Source organism: Dipodomys spectabilis, unplaced genomic scaffold, assembly GCF_019054845.1.
Source record: "Dipodomys spectabilis isolate Male_0828 unplaced genomic scaffold, ASM1905484v1 ptg000108l, whole genome shotgun sequence".
NCBI classification, from domain to species: Eukaryota; Metazoa; Chordata; class Mammalia; order Rodentia; family Heteromyidae; genus Dipodomys; species Dipodomys spectabilis.
In genome coordinates, this window is record NW_024870785.1 from 7,143,690 (window position 1) to 7,164,565 (window position 20,876).

The following is a 20,876-nucleotide window of genomic DNA, read 5'->3' on the forward strand; positions in this document are numbered from 1 at the left end:
GAGCATAGAGAGAGGCTCAGGGACAGTGCCCAGGCCTTGAGTTCAAGCCCCAGGACCAGCAAAGAAAAGTGAGGACTGGGAATGTGGCTTGCCTAGTATGCATGAAGCCCTGGGTTCGATTCCTTAGTACCACATACACAGAAAAAGCCCAAAGTGGTTCTGTGGGTCAAGTGGCAGAGTGCTAGCTTTGACAAAAGCAGCTCAGGGACAGGGCCCAGGCTCTGAGTTCAAGCTCCAGGACTGGCAAAAAAAAAATCAAGTAAATAAGCTTTTATGTTGAGACATACATTTACTGACTGTATTGATCATGGCTTTCTGAGAAGCACACTTCTTTGGAAATGGATGTTAGATGGAATATACTGCTTGTGGGTATCTGGAGTCTTGCTGCTACTCTGCTATTTCTACCCCAGACTCAGGTTCAGAGAGAGTTTCTGCATCCATAGATGCTGTTTGAGCCTAACAGTGGTACAACTATACCCCAGGGATTGGCAGACATTTCTTGCCAAGTTCCAAGTTGCAAACAGTTTACATTTGGCTCCACTACTCAGCTCTGCCACAGCAGCCATATAGAATGTCCAATTGGATTGGCTTCTGTATTTCCCTTACACCCTGTTATCTGGTGGTGGAGGAATATTTTAAGTGACTGACAGCAAAGAAGAAAGTATCTCACCCTATCCAGAAGATTCTTCTCAGGCTTAATTCTTAAAACACTTAAGGGGGTGTTAATTTGAGATCATAAAACTAGGTAGGTTACAATGTTCAATGCTTTTTATTAAGAGTATGTTTTAAGGCCTACTACAATTGATGAAAAGAACAAAAATTTAACCGACTGTACATTTTTTAATAAACCACATGGCAAAATGACACTTTATTAATAAACATATAGGAAATTACAATTTGAATTGCAAATACAGTACATACACTTTGATCCTAATTACATGGACAAAACCCCAGTCTCAAAATCTTTCCAAAATCAATCATTTGTAAAATACTTGGTTTCTAAAGGGGCATATGGAAAAGTATCTACAATTTCTTAAACTGTGATATGGCTTATTAAATAACATTTAGAGAAGGCTAAGCTTTCCGAATATACAGCATCTTCCAGAGTGAATGTGGAAATGTTGACACATTTCAATTTTATCTCGCTACACTATTTAAATTTGATACTATCACAGATTTCGCTAGGAAAGACTCCACAAATGTGATCCGATCTGAAGGAAAATCACAAAACGCCTGTTGGTCCTTTCAATGTGATCATTGGAAGAGCAGCTAAGCCACTTGTAAGCGAGCGCAGTGACTGCACTGAGAACTCCCCACACTATCTCCTCTTCATGCTCTTGCCATGTTCCCTCTCATACCACAAGTGGTGTGCTAGACTCGTGAACTCCAAACCAGACCTAAAGCCCTCGCTGACGGGATTCACATGACTTATCTGGAGTTAAGAGTGTGCAAACAGTTTCCGGCTAGAGATATTAAACTTCACCAATTATCTGGAGATCAGACTTGCCTCCTGAACCAAGTGAACTCATCTTTTATCTAGGTCCATATTCTGTAACTTTAAATGTATGATGTGCAAGGTAATTCACAGCAGAACTGTCTAAAACTTCTTAGAATGGGTTCAAATTCGATAACATCTTGTTAGGTGAGCCAACCAAAATAAACATATATGAAGAAAATAATGTAGCTGAACTATGTTTGCTTTTAGAATGAAATGATTATCTCGAAGACAATGTGCAGAGTGGTTGTTTGGTCCTGACAGGGGCTGCAGCCTGTCTCTCTCATGTGCTTTATGAAGTTTAGTGTGTAGCAATCTAAACCAGGAACAATGAGTGGTTTGTTTTTAAAGATCTCCCCAGAAAAATACACTTCCTAGTGGTGCATCCTCTCTGAAAAATGGTTTTTGCTTACATTAAAATAAGCTCTTGTATTTGTATCTGTTCTTGACATGTCCATTCTGGAAAGATCACCTGGGTGGGAGAGACAGAATACTGAGACTCCTAAGAGCAGGAATCTTAGTGGTAGAGAATAGACATAAAGCATCCAAGGGGGAAAAAAATCAGCAAAATAAGACATCCAGTGACTTGGCAAACAATACTGATGGAGACTATAGTTGTAGAAGTACAGTCTCACAGTACATGAAGCATAGCTAAAGGAAATGTAGGAATTACAATAGCTTCCAGTACTGCACATCAATCTCTCAGAAATTTATCCTATTGAACCGCATTCCCATTACATTTGTAAAGGAAGCAAGATCAACAAAAAGTATCTGTAACCAGGCAGTGCTGTGAAACATTAAAGTATGAAATAACTCAGATTAATGGATACAAATATTACTTAGAAAACACTGTATTGAAGAAATGCTGTGATGTGTTTTTCCAAGTGCAAAATTAGTAATGCTGTGTTTGTCCAACTCAGCCCCTGTGTTCATAGGGTAAGAGACAAGCTTCCCAGGGCTCAGCTGAGCGGTGTAACCACCATGTGTTACAGCTCATCACAGGAAGGACAGAACAAAGCTGTCAGAAGCTATGCAGTCCTTGGCTGTAGATGCTAGGTTAATATCCTTCTCTGTGGGAGAAGTACAAGAGGCCAAAGAATCTATCAGTTCTTGAATCTTGTACTGAGTTTCCTAGATACCATCAACTCTGCTACTGAAAACATCTTTTCCCAGCAACCTTTTAGGCAAATTCAGGTTACCTTATTTTGGGTTACTAATAAAGTATGTGCTAAGAAGATGGATTCTGTTTCCCATTCTTCATTTGTAAGTTATCTGGCAGGCCTACCTAGAAGTTTAATTCACAACTTGTCTGGTACATTGTTACTCTACACTGATTCTTTGAGGAGCCAAGAATCCTATGAAGAGTGCATATTGAACAGGGAGTTCTAGTGTGCACAAAGTTAACTCAAAAACAATGGTTGCTAAATGAAACATGAATATTCACCGCTACCTCTTAACACAGTTTCCAATTAGGTTGTCTTCAGTCTGGAAATATGCTGTCTCTACAACACAGATTTGACATCAATCCCCATCCCAGTGTGCTCTCGTGCCCTTTCTGCCTCTCCCCCACCCTCTCTCCACACACACACACACACACACACACACATCAAAAACTGTTTCCATTTGTTTTCTCAAACTAATATCTCCTCCAACCCCTCCGAGAAAACTTCAAATTTGTATCTTGAGGTTTCTATCCTCTATCATAAATCAGACATTCTCTCTGAAGTGGTCAATCTGCATGTGGCATTACAAACTCAAATGTAGCCCTATAAAGTTACTTTCATATAGGCTCATATAGTACCAAGCAAACTATACAAAATGTTGGCAGTTCTTAAAGGGATAGATGATAATAACTTACATTTTGCAGTCTCTTACTGATTTTAAGAAAATTTCACAATAAAAGTGATTTTAGGAAGATATAAATTTGAGACTCCAATCCCATCTTCCCTTCTTTATTATTTTAAATAATCATATGGTAATTTGAGGTTAAGCCTAATTTCTGCCATTCAGAATTATATTAAAATATTTTCTAAATAACTTAATGACAATGACCATAATTTGTGAAGATTTTGTTGTGACAAGATTACAAATAATAAAAAACATTAACTTTGAGATTCAAGACTCAGCAATATCTGGAAAAAATGTTAAGTATAACTATAACATTAAAACTTATTTGTGAAATGAACAGTTCTGAGACACCTAGGAATACATGCTTATTCCCTTCTCTGAATAATTACTAGTACTTTCTGAAATCTGTTGAGAAGTAATTTTGGTAAAAAGAGGCAGCAATTCTAGAAGCTGAATGTCAAGATTACATAATTTAAAAAATACAACTGAGTTTACTAGCACTGGCTTGGTATAAAATGGCCTTTAAAAAGTGTGTTTAAATGCAAATACTGAATTCTGATGCTTCCTGAAGACACATATTCTGTCAGATTGATGAAGTACGGGACTGGATTGTCTTCCATGAGGTATCTGTAGAGTAACATCTCATTCTGTAAACAGTATTTTGAAACTTCTTCATCCAACAATCATGGTAACGGCTCATTTTACATTGAACAGAGTCTCACATAGGCAGGCTGGAGTGACTGTTTTGAGACTGGTGCTCGCTATGGACACAGCTGTCAGTGATTCCATTTTCTCACTTAGGGTTGCTTTTATTGCTCTCAAGTCTATGACTGTGGATAAATAAGGCAGTAGGCCCCAAAACACGTACAAATCAGGGACTGAAATTCTGACAATTTGCACAAGTTCTGTTCACTTCTTGCCTGTAACTCTGGAGCTGGATAGTACATTTATACATGCCAAATGTGTTCAACAATAAATGCTTTGCTTTGGACTGTACTTCTTCCCATTTAGATGAACTTCCAGGAACTGCAATGTCAAAAAAAACGTTATTCCTATTTATTGTACAGTTGCGCACTGGTGAGTAAGACACAGGGAAGAAACAATCTTTTTACACTGTTGAGCACACTGTCATAGTCTACTTGTATCTATTCTGATACTCCTGCTAGGGAAGTGGGAGTGTGTTATTAAAAAGCTCCACAGTCCATCTGGCGAAAGAATAGTGGCAACAATGAAAAGATATTACGTACATAAAAAAAAAAATTTATCTGAATTGTTTTAAAAAAAAAGGGATCACTCTGTGAAACAACTTAAAGAAATAAACATAAGAGCCCTAGCTTTGCTTATATAGAAGAGCACGGTAAATATTCTTTAAGTCTTTAATCTCAAGGTAAGTATCAATTTGACTCCCAAAGAGATAAAAAAAACTTTACTTTGCTAGTAACAGTGACCTGCATCTTACCTTTTGAGGAGTTTTTCCCCTCCCTAAATCTTGTCAGCAGGAAAGTCTTCCTACTTAATTTCCTACTTAATTATAAGCTCACATGCTTAATTCCAAAGATAGAAGTCCACAAACCCCAGGCAGGCCCACATTTGCTATCAGCAACTTACTTAGCTGCATGTGAACTATGGCAGTAGATTTTCCTGAAGTGAGAGACCAGATATTCAAATCTTCCACAGAATATACATCTTCTATTTTCATCAAGGCTTCTTTGATATAATCTACATTCAAATGGCTCGGTACACCTATTAGTTCAGAATATTACAATTTGTAAGTAAATTCCTTACCTTGTAAAGAAAAAGTTTTAAATTATATTCAAAGAAAATAAATGGCTTTGCTAAATTCAGTTTAAACAGTATTTTAAACTATATTAGATTTTTAACAAACTATATGCATGTGTTTATAAAAATACAGGAAATATATGGCGTTAATAGATACTTTAAAAATGCTATACCCACTAGAAGAGAACGCCAATCAAATCAGAATAGTTCAACAGATAAGCTAGAACAAACTAAGGAGAAAAAAGAATCCAATAATGATAAGTTTACAGTCTAACTTTTATTTTCATGCTTAGACATGCTATTAGTAAGAAAAGCTGTCATCAGTACAACAAAGTCACACATTAAGTAGGATTAAGGAATTACATAAGCCAAAAGACATAATCATATTAAGAATCAAAAATTGCATTCTTGTTCTGGCTCCAGTGTATTAACAGTGTGTCTTTACTAAGTTATGTTATCCCTCTGAAGCATAATCTTGTTTATATTTTGTTTTTTTTTGGTGTTTCTTTTGCCTGTCCTGGGGCCTGGACTCAACCTGGGCACTGTCCTGAGCCTCTCTGTGCGCAAGGCTAGCTTTCTACCACTTGAACCACAGTGCCATTTCCAGCTTTATCTGAGTAGTTTATTGGAGATAAGAGTTTCAAAGCCCAGGGTTGGTTTTGAACATCAATCCTCAGATCTCACTGTTCTGAGTAGCTGGGCATGAGCCAGTGGCACCCAGCTAATCTTGTTTATAAATAGGAATAATCTGGGCTTGGAATGTGGTTTAGTGGTAGAGTTCTTGCCTTGTAACATGCAATAAGCCCTGGGTTTGAGTCCTCAGTACCACATAAACAGAAAAAGCCAGAGGTGGTGCCATGGCTCAAGTGGCATAGTACTAGCTTTGAGCACAGAGAGGCTCAGGGACAGAGTCTAGACCCTGAGTTCAAGCCCCAGGACTGGCAAAAAAAGAAAAAAAAGGAATAATTTATCTACTCTCTGCCTATTTTACTTATAATAAGGGCCAAAGAGATAATGTATGAGAGAATGCATGAATACTCAAATGCTCAGTACACATAAGGTAGTGTTACGGAGCCTAATAAAGACAAGCAAAATATAAAAGAGAGCTCCTACCCAGTGTCCCTCTGACTCCCAATCTCCAATGAATACACAAAGGAGATATTAGTGAGAGCTTACCTTCCAATATTATAACTACTGTGTCCCAGATGATGCGAAATGTTGTAAAAGCCACAAGTAATGAAAATATGTATGTACAGATGGGATCAGCAATCTTGTATTCTGGCTAAAAAGTAACAGATGAGAGTATACAATTAAATGTCAACAACAAGCAGGCTATAAAGCAAAGCCAGGCATACACCCCCAGTCCTCTGGATCTCTTTAGTAGATTAGAGATTACCTTCAAAACTTGAACACTGTAATTAAGGAACATCTCTACTCTTTCTTAATGTTTAAAATGACTTTCTTCAGGGGACCGATTTCTGGAAATTTAATTGCTTGTTATGTTATTCTCCTTTGTACCTTTTCTAAGTCTGTTACCCAGAATCATAAAATATCAAAGGTATAAGGAGTAAATAAGAGGGAACTCAAATTTGAGGGGCATGCAGGCTAAGACAGGATCTAGATTCTAATCTAGTGCATGTTCAGTGACAAGGCTTACAGTGAGAAGAGGCCATCAAAGCCAACTGTAGATAAGGTACCTGATGAGGTGATAGCATTGTATTTATTGCTAAGAAAAGAACTGCACTCTTGGTCAATTAAGTTTATACCAATGCATATAAGTGGCATTGGTGTAATACATGGCAGGGCTAATTAAGCTTACGCCAATGAACAGAACTGGCACTCATATCCAGCATACTGATGAAAGAAAAGCAGCTTTAGTTTCAATGCTAAAATTAAGTGACTTCAAAAATTAGCTATCATGTTACCTTGAATCGTATGATGTAGGCAGCTATTAGCACACCAACACTCTGTACCAAGTCCCCCAGGGCATGGACAAACGCAGCTCTCACCGCCAAGCTATCCTGCCCATGGCTGTGTCCACCAGAACCTGTGGTAGGAGAATTTGAAGGCAGGGAATGGGAATGGGAGTGATGGTGACCAGATTGGTTCAACAGAAACCCCATTCTGTCAAAAATAAAAGAAAACATTGTTATTTTCCCTAAAATAGTTGGTTAAAATATTAGCCACTATTCAGAAATGAATGAGGCAGCACAGAACTCATTCATTTAACAAATCTTTGAGAACCTATTATGTATCAGGTACTGTTCTAGGTGCTGGGGTCAAAGCAGTGAGTCAAGACAGACATATCCCTCTCCCCATGTGAACAGAGACCTGAAGAAAGTCAGGAATAAATGCTCAGGGCAGAGAGCAGACAAAGGCCCAAAAATGAAAAAGTTTCTCCATGTACTTGGAAAAACAAAACCACAACAGCCACTGTGGCCTGGATAAAGTGAGCAAAAAGCACTAGAGGTTAAGTTGGTGGGAGCGGGGGCAGGGCACACAGGTTTTACTTAGGAAAGGCTGCTGTGCAGGTGACAGTGGCTCACACCTAAAATCTGAATGACTGGGGAGGCTGATATCTGAGGATCTGATCTTAGTTTGAAGCCAGCCTGGGTCAGTCAAATCTGAGAGATTCTTACCTCCAGTTAATCTGCAAAAAGCCAAAAGTGGAGGTGTGCCTCAAGCAATAGAGCTCAGGCTTGAGCAAAAATGCTAAGCAAGGTTATGAGGTTCTAAGTTCAAGCCTCAGTACAGGCACGAAAACAACAACAAAGAGCTGTTGCAGGGGCTTTTGATTAAATTACAAGTTTGATAGAAGCCACTAGGTAGTGACTGGTTAAACCAGGGCTAGGAAATCATATTTGGCTTATTGTTTTTGTAGATAAAGTTTTACTGGAATACAACCATGGTCATTTGTTTGCCCAGTGAATATGTCTGCTTTTATTTTGTGACAGCAGGGAATCAATAGTTTCAAAAGAAACTATAAATCAAAGACTACAATATTTACTATGTAGTATTTTCTTTTTCTTTTTGTTGGTTCTAGAGACTGGACTCCAGACTTTGTGCATGCTGGCAAGATGTTACCCATCAAACTCTACCCACAGTTCCTTTCTTAAAAAAAAAAGTTTGCTGACTCAACTTAAACATATCACCTAAAAATTGAGTACTTTCAGGAAAATAAGTTTAAAAGGTCTAGCTAATACAAAAGTACTCTAAAATGTTAAATAACAGAAGACATTATTCTGCTTAAATCTTGATTGTTGGTCAAACTCCAGTATAACTCAACAAACTAAGAAGGGATTATAATGTCTTGATTTTTATTAACATTTGTAAGAACAACTAACATTTATAAAAACAACTAATGGACTATATATAAATTTTAAACCAAGACTGGGCACCAGTAGCTCACTCCTGTAATCCTAGCTACTCAGGGGGCTGAGATTTGAGGATCATGGTTCAAAGCCAGTCCAGGCAGGAAAGTTTGTGAGACTCTTATCTCCAATTAACCACCAGAAAACTGGAAGTGGAGTTGTGGCCCAAGTGGTAGAGTGCTTTCCTTGAGCTGAAGAGCTCAGGGACAGCGGCCAGGCCTAGAGATCAAGCCCCATGACCAACCAAAAAAATAAATAAATAAATTAAACCATGACAATATTTCACAGTTTGAATGAATGTATGTATAACAGTCTCAAAGTTTATAATACCTGAAAATATTATGTGAAAAAAACCAAGCTTACATTATATTAACTGCGACTCCAACAGCTGCGGTGATAAGCATGATATCTCCGTTTATTTCATAGTTCATATGGATAGTTCTTTGCACAGCTTCGTATAAAAGGAATCCCATAAGAACATAAACCAACAGCACACTAATCATGGCCGACAAAACCTCTGGAAGGAAACATAAAACATACATTTTCAACACAGTTTTTAAACTTCATACCAACTACTATAGTTTTTTATTTTCATTTTTTTCTAAGTAGGTGAAAGCAATATACCATTTTTAATATGTTTCTTTTTCTCATTTAAGAAAACATTCAGGCCGGGCGCCGGTGGCTCACGCCTGTAATCCTAGCTACTCAGGAGGCTGAGATCTGAGAATCGAGGTTCAAAGCCAGCCTGGGCAGGAAAGACCGTGAGACTCCTATCTCCAATAAACCACTAGAAAACCGGAAGTGGCGCTGTAGCTCAAGTGGTAGAGCGCTCGCCTTGAGCTAAAGAGCTGAGGGACAGCGCCCAAGCCCAGAGTTCAAGCCCCATGACCGACCAAAAAAAAAAAAAAGAAAAAGAAAACATTCAGCTGCTTGAATGATCTGGGTTCTGCACTCATTTATCCCATACCCCTGTCTCCACTCATACTTTAATTATGTACAGTTGCAGACCCCTATAGGTAAACAATGACAAACGGAGAGAAATACTTGTAACATATATAAGTACAGACTAATTTCTTTTCTTTTTCTTTTTGCAGGTCCTGGGGCTTGAACTCAGGGCCTAGGCTCTGTCCCTGAACCTCTCTGTGCTCAAGGCTAAGCACTCTACCACTTAAACCTACAGGATCACTTCCAGCTTTTTCTAAGTAGTTTAATGGAGATAAGAGTCTCATGGACTTTCCTTCCTGGGCTGCCTTCAAACCCTGATCCTCAGATCTCAGCCTCCTGAGTAGCTAGGATTATGCCACTGGCACCTGGCTAAAAGATACAAAGTAGACTTTTTTTTTTTTTTTTTTGCCAGTCCTGGGGCTGGAATTCAGGGCTGGGTACTGAACTTCTTTTGCTCACGGCTAGCACTCTACCACTTGAGCCACAGTGCCATTTCTCACCTTTTCTGTGTATGTGGTACCAAGGACTCGAACCCAGAGCTTCATGCATGCTAGGCAAGCACTCTCCTACTAAACCACATTCCCAGCCCAATTTTTTTACAGTGCTAATTTCAAAAAAATATACTTAAAAATAAATGAATCGCAGACAGGGATGGGGGAGGGGAATCAACGGGAAGGGCTAACAAAGAGGATGAGGATGAACATGGTCCATGTAATTTATCTGCATGTATGAAAATAGAATGGTGAAACCTGTTGAAACTGTCTTAAGAGGGGGAGTGAGATGGAAGAGATTAGCGGAGGGAGTAGTGAGCTGATGCATTGTTTACCTGTGTGAAAATATCACAAAGAACCCCTCTGTACAAGTAATGTGTGCTAATAAAAAAGAAAAATCAATAGGGAAGCAAACACCTTACAAGAAAAATGGGCAACGGACAAAAATAGTAATTTACTGTAATGGCCCAATTCTCAAAAATTAATCATAACAAAAGAAATTCAGTAGGAAGATTTTCTTTTTATGCCTACTAAGCTAGTGAACATTTTAATCGTTAAAGTTTGATAATACCAAGTTAGTAAAGATCACTGCCAGCCTGGGCAGGAAAGTTCATGAGACTCTTATCTCTGAGAAAGCACCAGAAAAAAATAGCCAGAAGATGGACTGTGGCTCAAGTGGTAGAGTGCTAGCCTTAAACAAAAAAGTGCCCAGGCCTTGAGCCTTGAGTCCTGGGGCTTGGACCAAAAAACAACAACAACAGAGTTTTGAGATTTTCCTGTCTGGGCTGGCTTTGAAGCTTGATCCTACTGCTCAGCTTCCTAAGTAGTTAGGATTACAGGCATGAGCCACTGGTGCCTGGCTATTTAACCCTTCTTAATTATCACTCTGTTCAAAATAGGCTAATAAAAATGTGAATGCACCAAAGGAAGATGTTCATACAAAAGCTGCAATAAAGGTCAGTCACACCTGTATCTTGTACATATTATACCTATCATGATACTTAAAATCCAGACTTCAGGAGCTTTGGTTGGAATTGTTGAGGTGAAAAGGAAGAAGCTAGTGCTCATTGATGAGTTAAGCCTCGCTGGCTGGAATAACTCTGTAATTGTACTGTTTTTGTTCAAACAAGTTAAAACTGTAAAGACTGCAGCTAATCAAGATTATAGTTCATTGTGGTTTTAGTATAAGACAATTTAAATCAAAACAAATACCTACCTAAGCGATGAAATCCAAAAGTGAATCTTCTGGTTGGTGACTTTGAAGACAACCACAAAGCAAGCAGCGTGAGTATGATGGCACTCAGATCGGTCAACATATGAAGTGCATCGGTCATAATTGCTAGGCTATTTGCTATGTATCCACCTTAGAGTAAGGAAGAAAAGGACAAAGAACAAGTTAATTTAAACAATATATATAAGTGAACAAACCTGAAATATATAGTATCCTACAAAAACAGAAATCTGTGAACTAAATGTTTATCCTGTTAAATTACATGGAACTATTCTGATGTTTTATGTAAGCATAATGTAAGTGTCTAGTCGTCCTTCAGTATCTGTGGGGTCTGGTTCCAGAACTCCTCTAATCAGAAAGTATCTTTATATAAAACAGTGAATTTACAAACGCTGATACACCTCCTTCTGTATACTTTAAGTCATCCCTAGATGACTAATAACATCTACAATATTAATGTTAAATTGCTCTTATAAACCATTATTTAGGGCATAATGACGAGAGCAAGTCTGGACATATTCAGCACTAATGCCTTGTTTTTGTTTTTTTGAACCACAGTGGAATCCATGACGTGGAACTATGGATACAGAGGGTCCACTGCACAAATTTCTGGTAAGAAAATCCATTTCTTTTAACAGATTCTCCAAGGAGTCAATGACTCTTCAAAAGCTTGCTAATTTGGTAGCATACATGTAGAGAGAAATGTGTTAGTACTGCAGCTTTTGCTCAGCCCAGTAATTCTGAGAGACAGTGAATCAATAGCATTGACATCTAAACTGCAAACGCTGAGGAAAAGCTATGTGTTCACTTTTTCAGGAGAGTCTGAAAACTAAACAAAACTGACACAATTCACAAAATGTGTATAATTAGTTTGACAAATTAGGCAAAAAATAACTTATTAACTTGGACATGATAGCAATGTCTCTAAGTAGAAGGAACAAAAGGTGGTTTTAGAAAACAAGTTCTGGCCAGTTCTAGTGGTTCACATCTCAAATCTTAATTATTCAGGAGGCCGAGATCAGGAAGATCGTGGTTCAAGGCCAGTCTGGGCATAAAGTTAGTGACACCCTACCTTAACAGAAAAGCTGGGTGTAGTGATATATGACTCTCATTCCACGTAGGAGGATCATAATCTCCATAAGAAACTAGAGATCTTACCTGAAAAATAACCTAAATAAAGAGGGCTGGGGGAAATGGCTTACGTGGCAGAGCTCCTGTCTAGCAAGCTGGAGAGGCCCTGTGTTCAAGCCTCAGTGAATGAATGAAAACATGTTGATAATAATGTGTAAAAGTAAATACTGTAAGAGCTATTGTTTAAATGTCTCCATTAAAACTCATGTTGATATTTAATCCCCACTGTGACTTATTAAGATGCTGGAAACTGAATCTTCCCCTTTGGTGGTAATTAAGGTTAAATGAGACCATAAGGACTCTAACTCAATGGGACTGTTGATTTATAACCGTGTGACACATACTACTGCCTTGGGACTATGCAAAGAGGGACCTACCAGATGGAGCCACCTGATTTTAAGTTTCAGTCTTTAGAATCATACCCCAGCAAACCCTTGTTCTTTATAGATTACTCAATCTGTGGTATTCAGTTACAGAAACAGAAAATGGACTAAGACTATGTATTAGGGTATGGTAAGAGCCATGATTTCAGATATCCACTGGTAATCTTTAATTATCTCCCTTCATGGATAAATCTTCCCTTATCTTTCTCTACTGTTACCATCCATCCTTCGATTCTACTATGAAAAAGCATGTTATTTCATTTTCTAACTTTTCTCTGGAGCTTTAAGTTCTTTTCTATTTTTATCATTCAAAAGCTCCACTTTTGGCTGAGCTCCGGTAGCTCATGCCTGTAAGCCTAGCTACTCAGGAGGCTGAGATCTGAGAAGCTTGGTTCAAAGCCAGCCCAGGCTAAAAAAAAGTCTGTGACACTGTTATCTCCAATAAACTACTCAGAAAAGTCCAGGAGTAGTGCTGTAGGGCTCAAGTGGTAGAGTGCTAGCGTTGAGCAAAAAAGCTCAGGGACAGCGCCCAGGCCCAGAGTTCAAGCCCCTGGGCCAGCAAAAGAAAAACAAACTCTACTTCTTTCTACTTAACTTTCTTCATGCACATTTCCAGAAGTCCTTTGTACACATCCTTCTCTAGGATTTGCTAGTCTAGTTGCTCTCCAATGTGGTACCTGAATGAGTAGTATTAGTATTCCTCCATTAGAAATCCAAGTGGTAGGGCTTGGAAGGTGGCTCAGTGGTAGGGTGCTTGCCTTGCATGTATGAGGCCCTGGGTTTGATTTCTCAGCACCACATAAGCAGAAAAAGCTGGAAGTGGCACTGTGGCTCAGGTGGTAGAGTGCTGGCCTTGAGCTGAAGAGCTAAGAGATAGCGTCCAGGCCTAGAGTTCAGGCCCACAACCGATCAAAAAAGAAAGAAAGAAAGACAGAAAAGAAAAAAAAGAACTGCAAGTGCTAGCCAGGTGCCCAGTGGCTCACACCTATAATACTTGTTACTCAGGATGGTGATCTGAAGTTCAAAGCCAGCCCAGGCAGGAAAATCCACTAATAGTTTTAATCTACCTAGTCTACTTATTTACATTTTTTTCTTTTTTCTCTTTTTTTTTTTTGTTGGTCATGGGGCTTGAACTCTAGGCTTGAGCGTTGTCCCTCAGCTCTTCAACTCAAGGCTAGTGCTCTACCACTGGAGCCACAGAACCACCTCCTTATTTCCATTTTTAAATGCAGTTGACTCCTTTATCCTACAGAGATACATTCCAAGACAACCCCCTGCAGTAGATGCTTGAAATCTTAAAGAGTACCAAATGCAATGCATACTATGTTTTTTTTGTACATATACAAACCTATGAAAAACTTCATCTTTTAAGTTAGGTACAGTAAGATAGTAACAAGAACTAATAATAAAATAGAACAATTTAACATCATAAAAGTTATGTGCTGACATGTTAGACAAAGGGATGATTCACATTCTGGGCAGAAGGGACCTGGAGTGAGATTCCATCACAACACTTGGGATAGTGAACTATTTAAAACTTATGGAATGTTTATTTCTGGGATTTTCCACTTCATATTTTCAGGCTGTGGCTGACTGTGGTTAACTAAACTTATGGAAAGTAAAAACCATGAAAGTGAAAATGAGAGTAAGGGGGGGAGTACTACTCTATTTTCTTGGATTTTAGGACACCTGCTGAGTGTTCCACAGGATTTAAGCTCTGTAGATAATTTTCTACATTCCTGTAGTGCTATATACTCTTTTTCTCCTTTAACCTGTCTTCTGAACCACAGACCTTATTTAACAGCCAACTAGACGTTTCCACTTGACTATTCATGTGCAAATTAAGCTATCCAGAACACTGCTTGAGCCCTTTCTTGGGAGGGGCCTACTTCATAAACGAGGTTTCAAGCAGTCAGCTTCTTAGGTGAGAAACTTCAGAATTACTCCTGCCACTGCTATCTCCTCAACTTCGACATCCAAATTAGCAGTTCATGTTTTCAATATTTCTTCTGGACTGTTTCTCGGTCAGTATAGTTTTCTACATCCATTCTAGTAAAAAAACGATAACTTCTTCTTGCCTGACTTCTGCAACTGTTTATCTTCCCCCATTATTGTACATTTTAATCCTTTGTCCACATAATAGTCAAAGTGATTGTGTGTGTGTGTGTGTGTGTGTGTGTGTGTGTACGTGTGTACACATCCTGGAGCTTGAACCCAGGGCCTGGGCACTGTCCCTGAACTTCTTGTGCTCAAAGCTAGTGCTCATCCACTACAGCCACAGCTTCAGTTTCACTTCCATTTTTTTTTGAGGGAGTGGGGGTGGAGGGGTGGAGGGGATGTTTAATTGGAGATAAAAGAGTCCAGGGACTTTTCAGTCTGGGCTGGCTTTGAATGCCGATCCTCAGGTCTCATCTCCTGAGTAGCTAAGATGATAGGTGTGAGCCACTGGCACCAGTTTCAGAGTGACTTGTTTTTTGTTGTTGTTGGTTGATTGTGGGGCTTGAACTCTGTGCCTGGGCGCTGTCCCTCAGCTCTTCAGCTCAAGACTAGCCCTTTATCACTTGAGCCACAGTGCCACTTCTGGTTTTCTGGTGGTTATTGGAGATAAGAGTCTCATGGACTTTCCTGCCTGGGCTGGTTTTGAACCGTGATCCTCAGATCTCAGCCTCCTGAGTAGCTAGGATTACAGGTGTAAGCCATAGGCACCTGGCTCAGGGTGACCTTTTTAATAGGTAAATCCTATCATTTCTAACTCTTGCTTGAACTCTTTAATGGATTCCTACCATGCTTAGAATAAAAACTACACTAATTCAGTGTGACCAGTCAGGACCTGCTTACCTGGTCCTCCTATCTTCCTTTGTCCCTCATGCTTACCACATTCCAGCCATATTGGCCTTCTTTTTAGTTTCTTTTAAGGAAATAATAGCTTTGGGACCTTTGTACATGCAGTTCTCTTTGCTTGGGTAAATCCTCCTATTCTTTTGTTTGTTTAAATGAATCTGGCTCATGTATAAACTATGTCTTATTGGTTATTAACTTATAGTTCTTGTTCTTTTTCACTATTTAAGAAAATCTGGATTTAATTGTGTGGTTATTTAATATGTTTCCTCCATTAGGAAAAATCAAATGCGTCAGATAGTAGAAATCATTAAGACTTTTGTTCTCCATTAGTTATCTAGAACATGTGGCTTAGGGCTTGGAATAAGTATGTACTCAAAAAGTACTTGCTGAATGGAAGGAACAAAGCAAAGACAGACTTTGTCCAATATCTCAGAGTGTTAGTAGTAAAACCAAGGTTCAAAATCAAGTCTCCTGTCAGATCATTAAATTATTTGATTTTTCATTACTCCATACTTCCTACATATGGTGTTTTAATTCTAAGTGCTTTGGACATACTTTTAATAAATATTTCATTTAACCAAATTCTATGTCACAATGTGAATAATGTTAATGCCTATCTTAAATACTATTATCTCTGTATTATTCAACAAAGATTCTATGTTTGAAACTAAAACAGTATTTGAAAGGAAAAAATACTGTAACTTTCATAAAACAACATTTGCCAAATATGAGATTTCAGAAACAGAAAGTCATTGCAAGTATATCTTAATATTTTTTTTACTTAAGTCAAATAACATATAATTTTTATTTTTATTTTTGCCAGTTCAGGGGCTTGAACTCAGGGCCTAGATTCTGACCCTGACCTTCTTTTGCCAAGGCTAGCACTCTACCACTTCAGCCACAGCACCACTTCCAGCTTTTTATGTGGTACTGAAGATCGAACTTCATGCATGCATAAACCACATTCCCCACCCAACATTTTAATTTTTAAGCAGGGAAATTGTTCGATGCTAGCCCAGGTGATTTAATGCCAGCCTAAACAGGAAAGTCCGTGAGACTCATCTCCAAATAACCATCTGAAAACCGGAAGTGGCCCTGTGGCTCAAGTGGTAGAGCACTGGCCTTAAGCAGAAGAGCTCAGGGACAGCACCCAGGCCCAGAGTTCAAGCCTCATGATTGACAAAAAAAGAAAGAAAAGAAAAGAAAAAAAGAAATCCCCCTAGACAGTGAGATATAGATCTCTGAGGTGTTTTTGAGATGAGACACAGATGTTCAGAAACTAGTCAAGAGATTTGGGAAAAAGCAATCCACATAAAGTTCTGATCTTGAAGTCGACCATGAAAGCAGTTTAGTGGAATGAACATAAGTGAAGTTATTACAATACATAGCATAACATTATTATTTCACTTATGCATTTATGTACACATGTATGTGCATATGTATGTATGCATGCCTACACAAGTCACAATGTTGTGCATTTCCTACTTTAGTGAGCTCAACAAGTTTGAAAGCTATTGAACTAGAGGGATCAAGCAATGGGAAGGCCTGAATGACAAGAAAGAGGTGTCTTGAGAATGATCAGCATGACTGAAGCAAACATTGAGGAATGGAATGAGGTAGGAAACGTACATACAATTTTCTATGTAGAACTTCCAGTAAAGCATTTTTGCCTGGACTTCCAATTTTATTCTTACTATGGTTCGTCCTTAGATGACAGAATCATTTCCCTGTTTTAATGTTATTTTATAAACTATCATTACGTTGACAGCCCTCTTCTCTGGGCTCTGCATCTTTGGACTCAACCGACTACAGATCAAAAACGTTTGAAAAGCAAAGGAAACAGTGCATCTTTACTCAACATGGATGCCTTTTTCTCTCTTTGCTATATGAGCAACTGCTTATATAGCATTATATTACATTTGGTATTAAAAGTAATTTAGAAGTGGTTTAAAGTATATAGAAGGACCTATGTGTGTTAAGTACAAATAACTGCATTTTTTAAAAAAGAATATGGGACTTGGTGTCCTTAGATTTGAAATTTCCCAAGGGATCCTGGAACCAACTCCCCTTGTACTATGGTCGGTCAACCAACATGATGGTAAAAATAATCTCTAAAAATCTATCTTATAGGGAGAATATATTATTTGCAATAATTAAAAAATGAGAAGCCTTCAGGGTAATTTCTAGGTTTCCTTATACTGAAAAAACTTTGTTATTACTTGGTAGTATTGAATTTTGCAAATCTTGTAACTATCAATTTTTTTAAAAATACATAAAAAGACCAAATGAGCGAAATGTAGAGGAAAAACCAAGCCAAACCAAACAAACGCCTCAGACTGTGGCTATGGCTCTCCCATCAGTCATCAAAGGAACCGCCACAACTTAACCCCTCTGGCTTTTCAAAACCTTTACGAGAGCAGGAGGGAGCAGGTGTTCCCCAACATCAAGATCTAGGACTAAGCAACTTTTGACCGAGTCACTAATTTTTTTTTTTTTAAAACAACATTGCAGCAAACGAACCTTGGCATTTGATCAGAACTGTTTACATTAAAAAAATTAAAAAACAAAAAAACCAAGTGACGTGATGCAGGGGGAAGATCCTTGTCCTCAACCTGACCAGGGGATGGACCTGGTATTGGGGGGAGAAGAAGAGAACTGGAATTCGGTCAGGTTCTCCCCCAGGAGGAAGTTTCTGTCGTCCTCGCGATGGCTGCACTTTGGAACCCCATGGCCTTCCCTCCCCCCCCCCCCCCCCCATCCTGAGCACCAGTTCTATAGGATCCTCAACCCAACTTCCTGAAAAGCTGAGCTGGAGCCCGCTCCACGCCTGTCAGTCCAGTGAGGACGGGCTCGGATGGACAGACGGCTCTAGGGGTGTGTGTGTGGGGGGGGGGGGGGGGTAGGGATGCACGGGGCAGGGGTGCACGGGGCAGGGGTGCACGGGGCAGGGGGCAGGCAGGAGAGACCACGTCAAACAGAGAAGTGAGTTGACCGCCCAACTCACCTACAAGTTCTCCAATCATGAAAAGCAAGTAAAGAACGGCAGCAATGGTCAACCTGGTTTTCACCTTTCTCTGCTTCAGCCGCTCCCTCCGCCGGCTGCAGCGGTCGCAGGGGTCCACCTTCAGGCTCAGCTGACTGTGGGTCAGGGGCAGATCCTGATCCAGGAGCGAGTCGTCGTCGGCGGCCCCGGCGGCCCCGGCGGCGGCCTGGAGGGCCGGGTGCGCGCCGTTGGCGGGCCTTCCGGGGCTTTCCGAGTCGTCGTCGTCGGCGGCGACCACCACGCGCAGCTTGTTGAAGCGTCGCGGGAGCCCCTCGTCCCCCGCCTCGTCCGAGAAGTCGAAGGCGCTGGTGTCGTTCAAGAAGAGCGGCGCGTCGTCCTTCCTCAGCAGGGAGCGCAGGCGCTTCCACGCGCCGGAGCCGGCCATGGTCGCGGCCGGGGGTGGGGCGGGGGCCGCGGGGCGAGCGCGGCGCGGGGCGGGCGGCCGGCGGCGGCGGCTCCTTCACGGCCGCGCCAGGTCCCGAGGGCAGGGCCGCGCGTCCCTCCCCATCCTGCGGGGAGGGCGTGTGTGTGCGTGCGTGTGTGTGCGTGGAGGGGGGAAACCGAACACCGTTACGAGTGAAAGGCGTCCCCCCCCCCTCACCACCCCCGCCCCAACCCGAGTCGGGGGCCGGCGTGGGCGGGGCGCGCGTGCGCGTGCGCGTGCGCGAGGGGGCGGCCGGCCTCGGGATCCCGCTAGGGGGCGGCGCGCCCTACCTGGGCCGCAGCCGCGGGGTCGCCGCGCGCATCTCCTCCACGCCGCCGGAGGGCTTGGCGGGGGCCACGGGCCGTACACGCGTCTACCGCGCCCGCCGCTTCAAGGCCGGCTTCCCGGAAAGTCTTGACCGGAAAAAAAAAAAAAAAAGCCCTCCGAGGCCGGAGCGACGCGCGCGGCCGCCCCGTCTTCCCCCCCCCCCCCCCCCCCCGCCCATGCGCGAGGTCGCGTGCGCGTGCGCCGCGAGAGGCGCGCGAGGGAGGGGGTCGGCACCCGGGACACGCACAGCCGGCGGCGCTCAATCGCTGGGCGCCCCCGCGGGGGGCGGGGCCAATGCGGAGGAGTGGGCGGGGCTTGCTGTTCCCACCGGCTCCCCCCCCCCCCCCCCACCTCCCTCCCAGCTCCACCTCGCCCTTTGGGCACGCGTGCCCGATCCCGTCCACCTTCCCACTGGAGACGTGTGCAACCAGGTCCATCGGCTGCAGTGAGTGGATTCGAACCGGCCCTTCCTAGATGAGCGTTCCCGTCTGGAGATCCTTCCGCCCCACCTGGGTCTTGGGAATCTCGGGTCCGATCTTGGGTGCAGAAAACCAGCTCGGCGCTTGTCTGCCTACTAGGTGGGAAGCAAAGAGGCTCTTGCCTCTTGGCCCTGGAGTGGCTGCCTTCTTAGACAAATGGGCAGAAATTTGCTGCCCGACCGGATCCACTGGTCAGGACCAAGCGATGGTCGTCAGCAGTTCTGTGGTCCTGTTCCGTGTTTATCATTGTTTTCCAGCAAATACGGGTTGCCCCTCCTCTGATGTTGTGGCAAGGTTTCTTTTGCCACCAAGCTGGTGAGAGCTACCTACCTGTTTGGCTTTTGCTTCTGTGTAACAAACATCAGTTAAAGTCATTAAAAGAAAATTAAATTCTGAGTTGCAGTTGTGGATCTAAATCTAAATTTTATGTTTTAAGAAGATGGGGGTAGATGGGGTGGGAGGGTGGGATTTATCTTAGTGGAAGAGCATTGGCCTAGCAAGTGCAAGGCCCTGAGTTCAGTTTTCAGCTCTATGGGGAAAGACAAAAAACAAGCACACACGCACAAAAAGCCTAAATTTTATGTTGGACACCGGTGGCCTGTGTCTATAATCCTAGCTACCCAGGAGGCTGAGATCTGAGGCTCAAGGTTGGAAGTCTGCCCAGGCAGAAAAGACCATGAGACTCTTCGTTCCAGTTAACCAATAAGCTGGAAATGGAGATCCCACTCAAGGAGTAGAGCCCCAGTGATGAGCAAAAAAAAAAATCCAAGCAAGTGTGCGAGGCCCTGAATGCACACCCTAGTATCAGCAAAAAGAAGCCTAAATTTTAATGGCAAAACGTAATAACAGTAAGCCAAGCAATGTGTCCTTCCTTGAGTTTGATGTCCTTGTCTTCAATTTTTAGATCTGAGTTGTTTTTTTTTTGGTGGATGTTCAGGAGGTTCTGTAGACCTTAAATCTAAATGCAAAATTCTTTATTTTTCTTAGCTTTCATCATGTTCTTAAAGGGGCCTGAGACTCAAGACTAAAAGCAATGCTGTCAAGATACTTCATTTCAAAGTGCAAGTTCCTCTTTATCCTGTTTATAT

At 41.4% G+C, this 20,876-nt stretch overlaps 1 protein-coding gene and 1 long non-coding RNA gene across 2 annotated transcripts in view; one reads left to right on the plus strand and one right to left on the minus strand.

Annotated features, from left to right (window-relative positions):
• The window catches only part of LOC122114515, a 36,672-nt gene extending 19,547 nt beyond the window's left edge, over nt 1-17,125 (plus strand). Inside the window, exons 3-4 of the long non-coding RNA XR_006148581.1 lie at nt 11,719-11,772; nt 17,006-17,125. This is a non-coding gene — a long non-coding RNA (uncharacterized LOC122114515). The remainder of the gene's footprint in view (nt 1-11,718; nt 11,773-17,005) is intronic.
• On the minus strand, nt 747-18,943 carry Slc30a4 (solute carrier family 30 member 4). The gene is made up of 7 exons (XM_042687733.1): nt 18,520-18,943; nt 11,146-11,292; nt 8,857-9,010; nt 7,048-7,246; nt 6,299-6,404; nt 4,952-5,086; nt 747-4,369 (listed from the first exon to the last, which is right to left on the minus strand). The coding sequence occupies exons 1-7, from the start codon at nt 18,941-18,943 to the stop codon at nt 4,215-4,217; spliced, it is 1,320 nt and encodes a 439-aa protein (XP_042543667.1). The 3' UTR covers nt 747-4,214.
• Nucleotides 18,944-20,876: the final 1,933 nt, after the last annotated feature.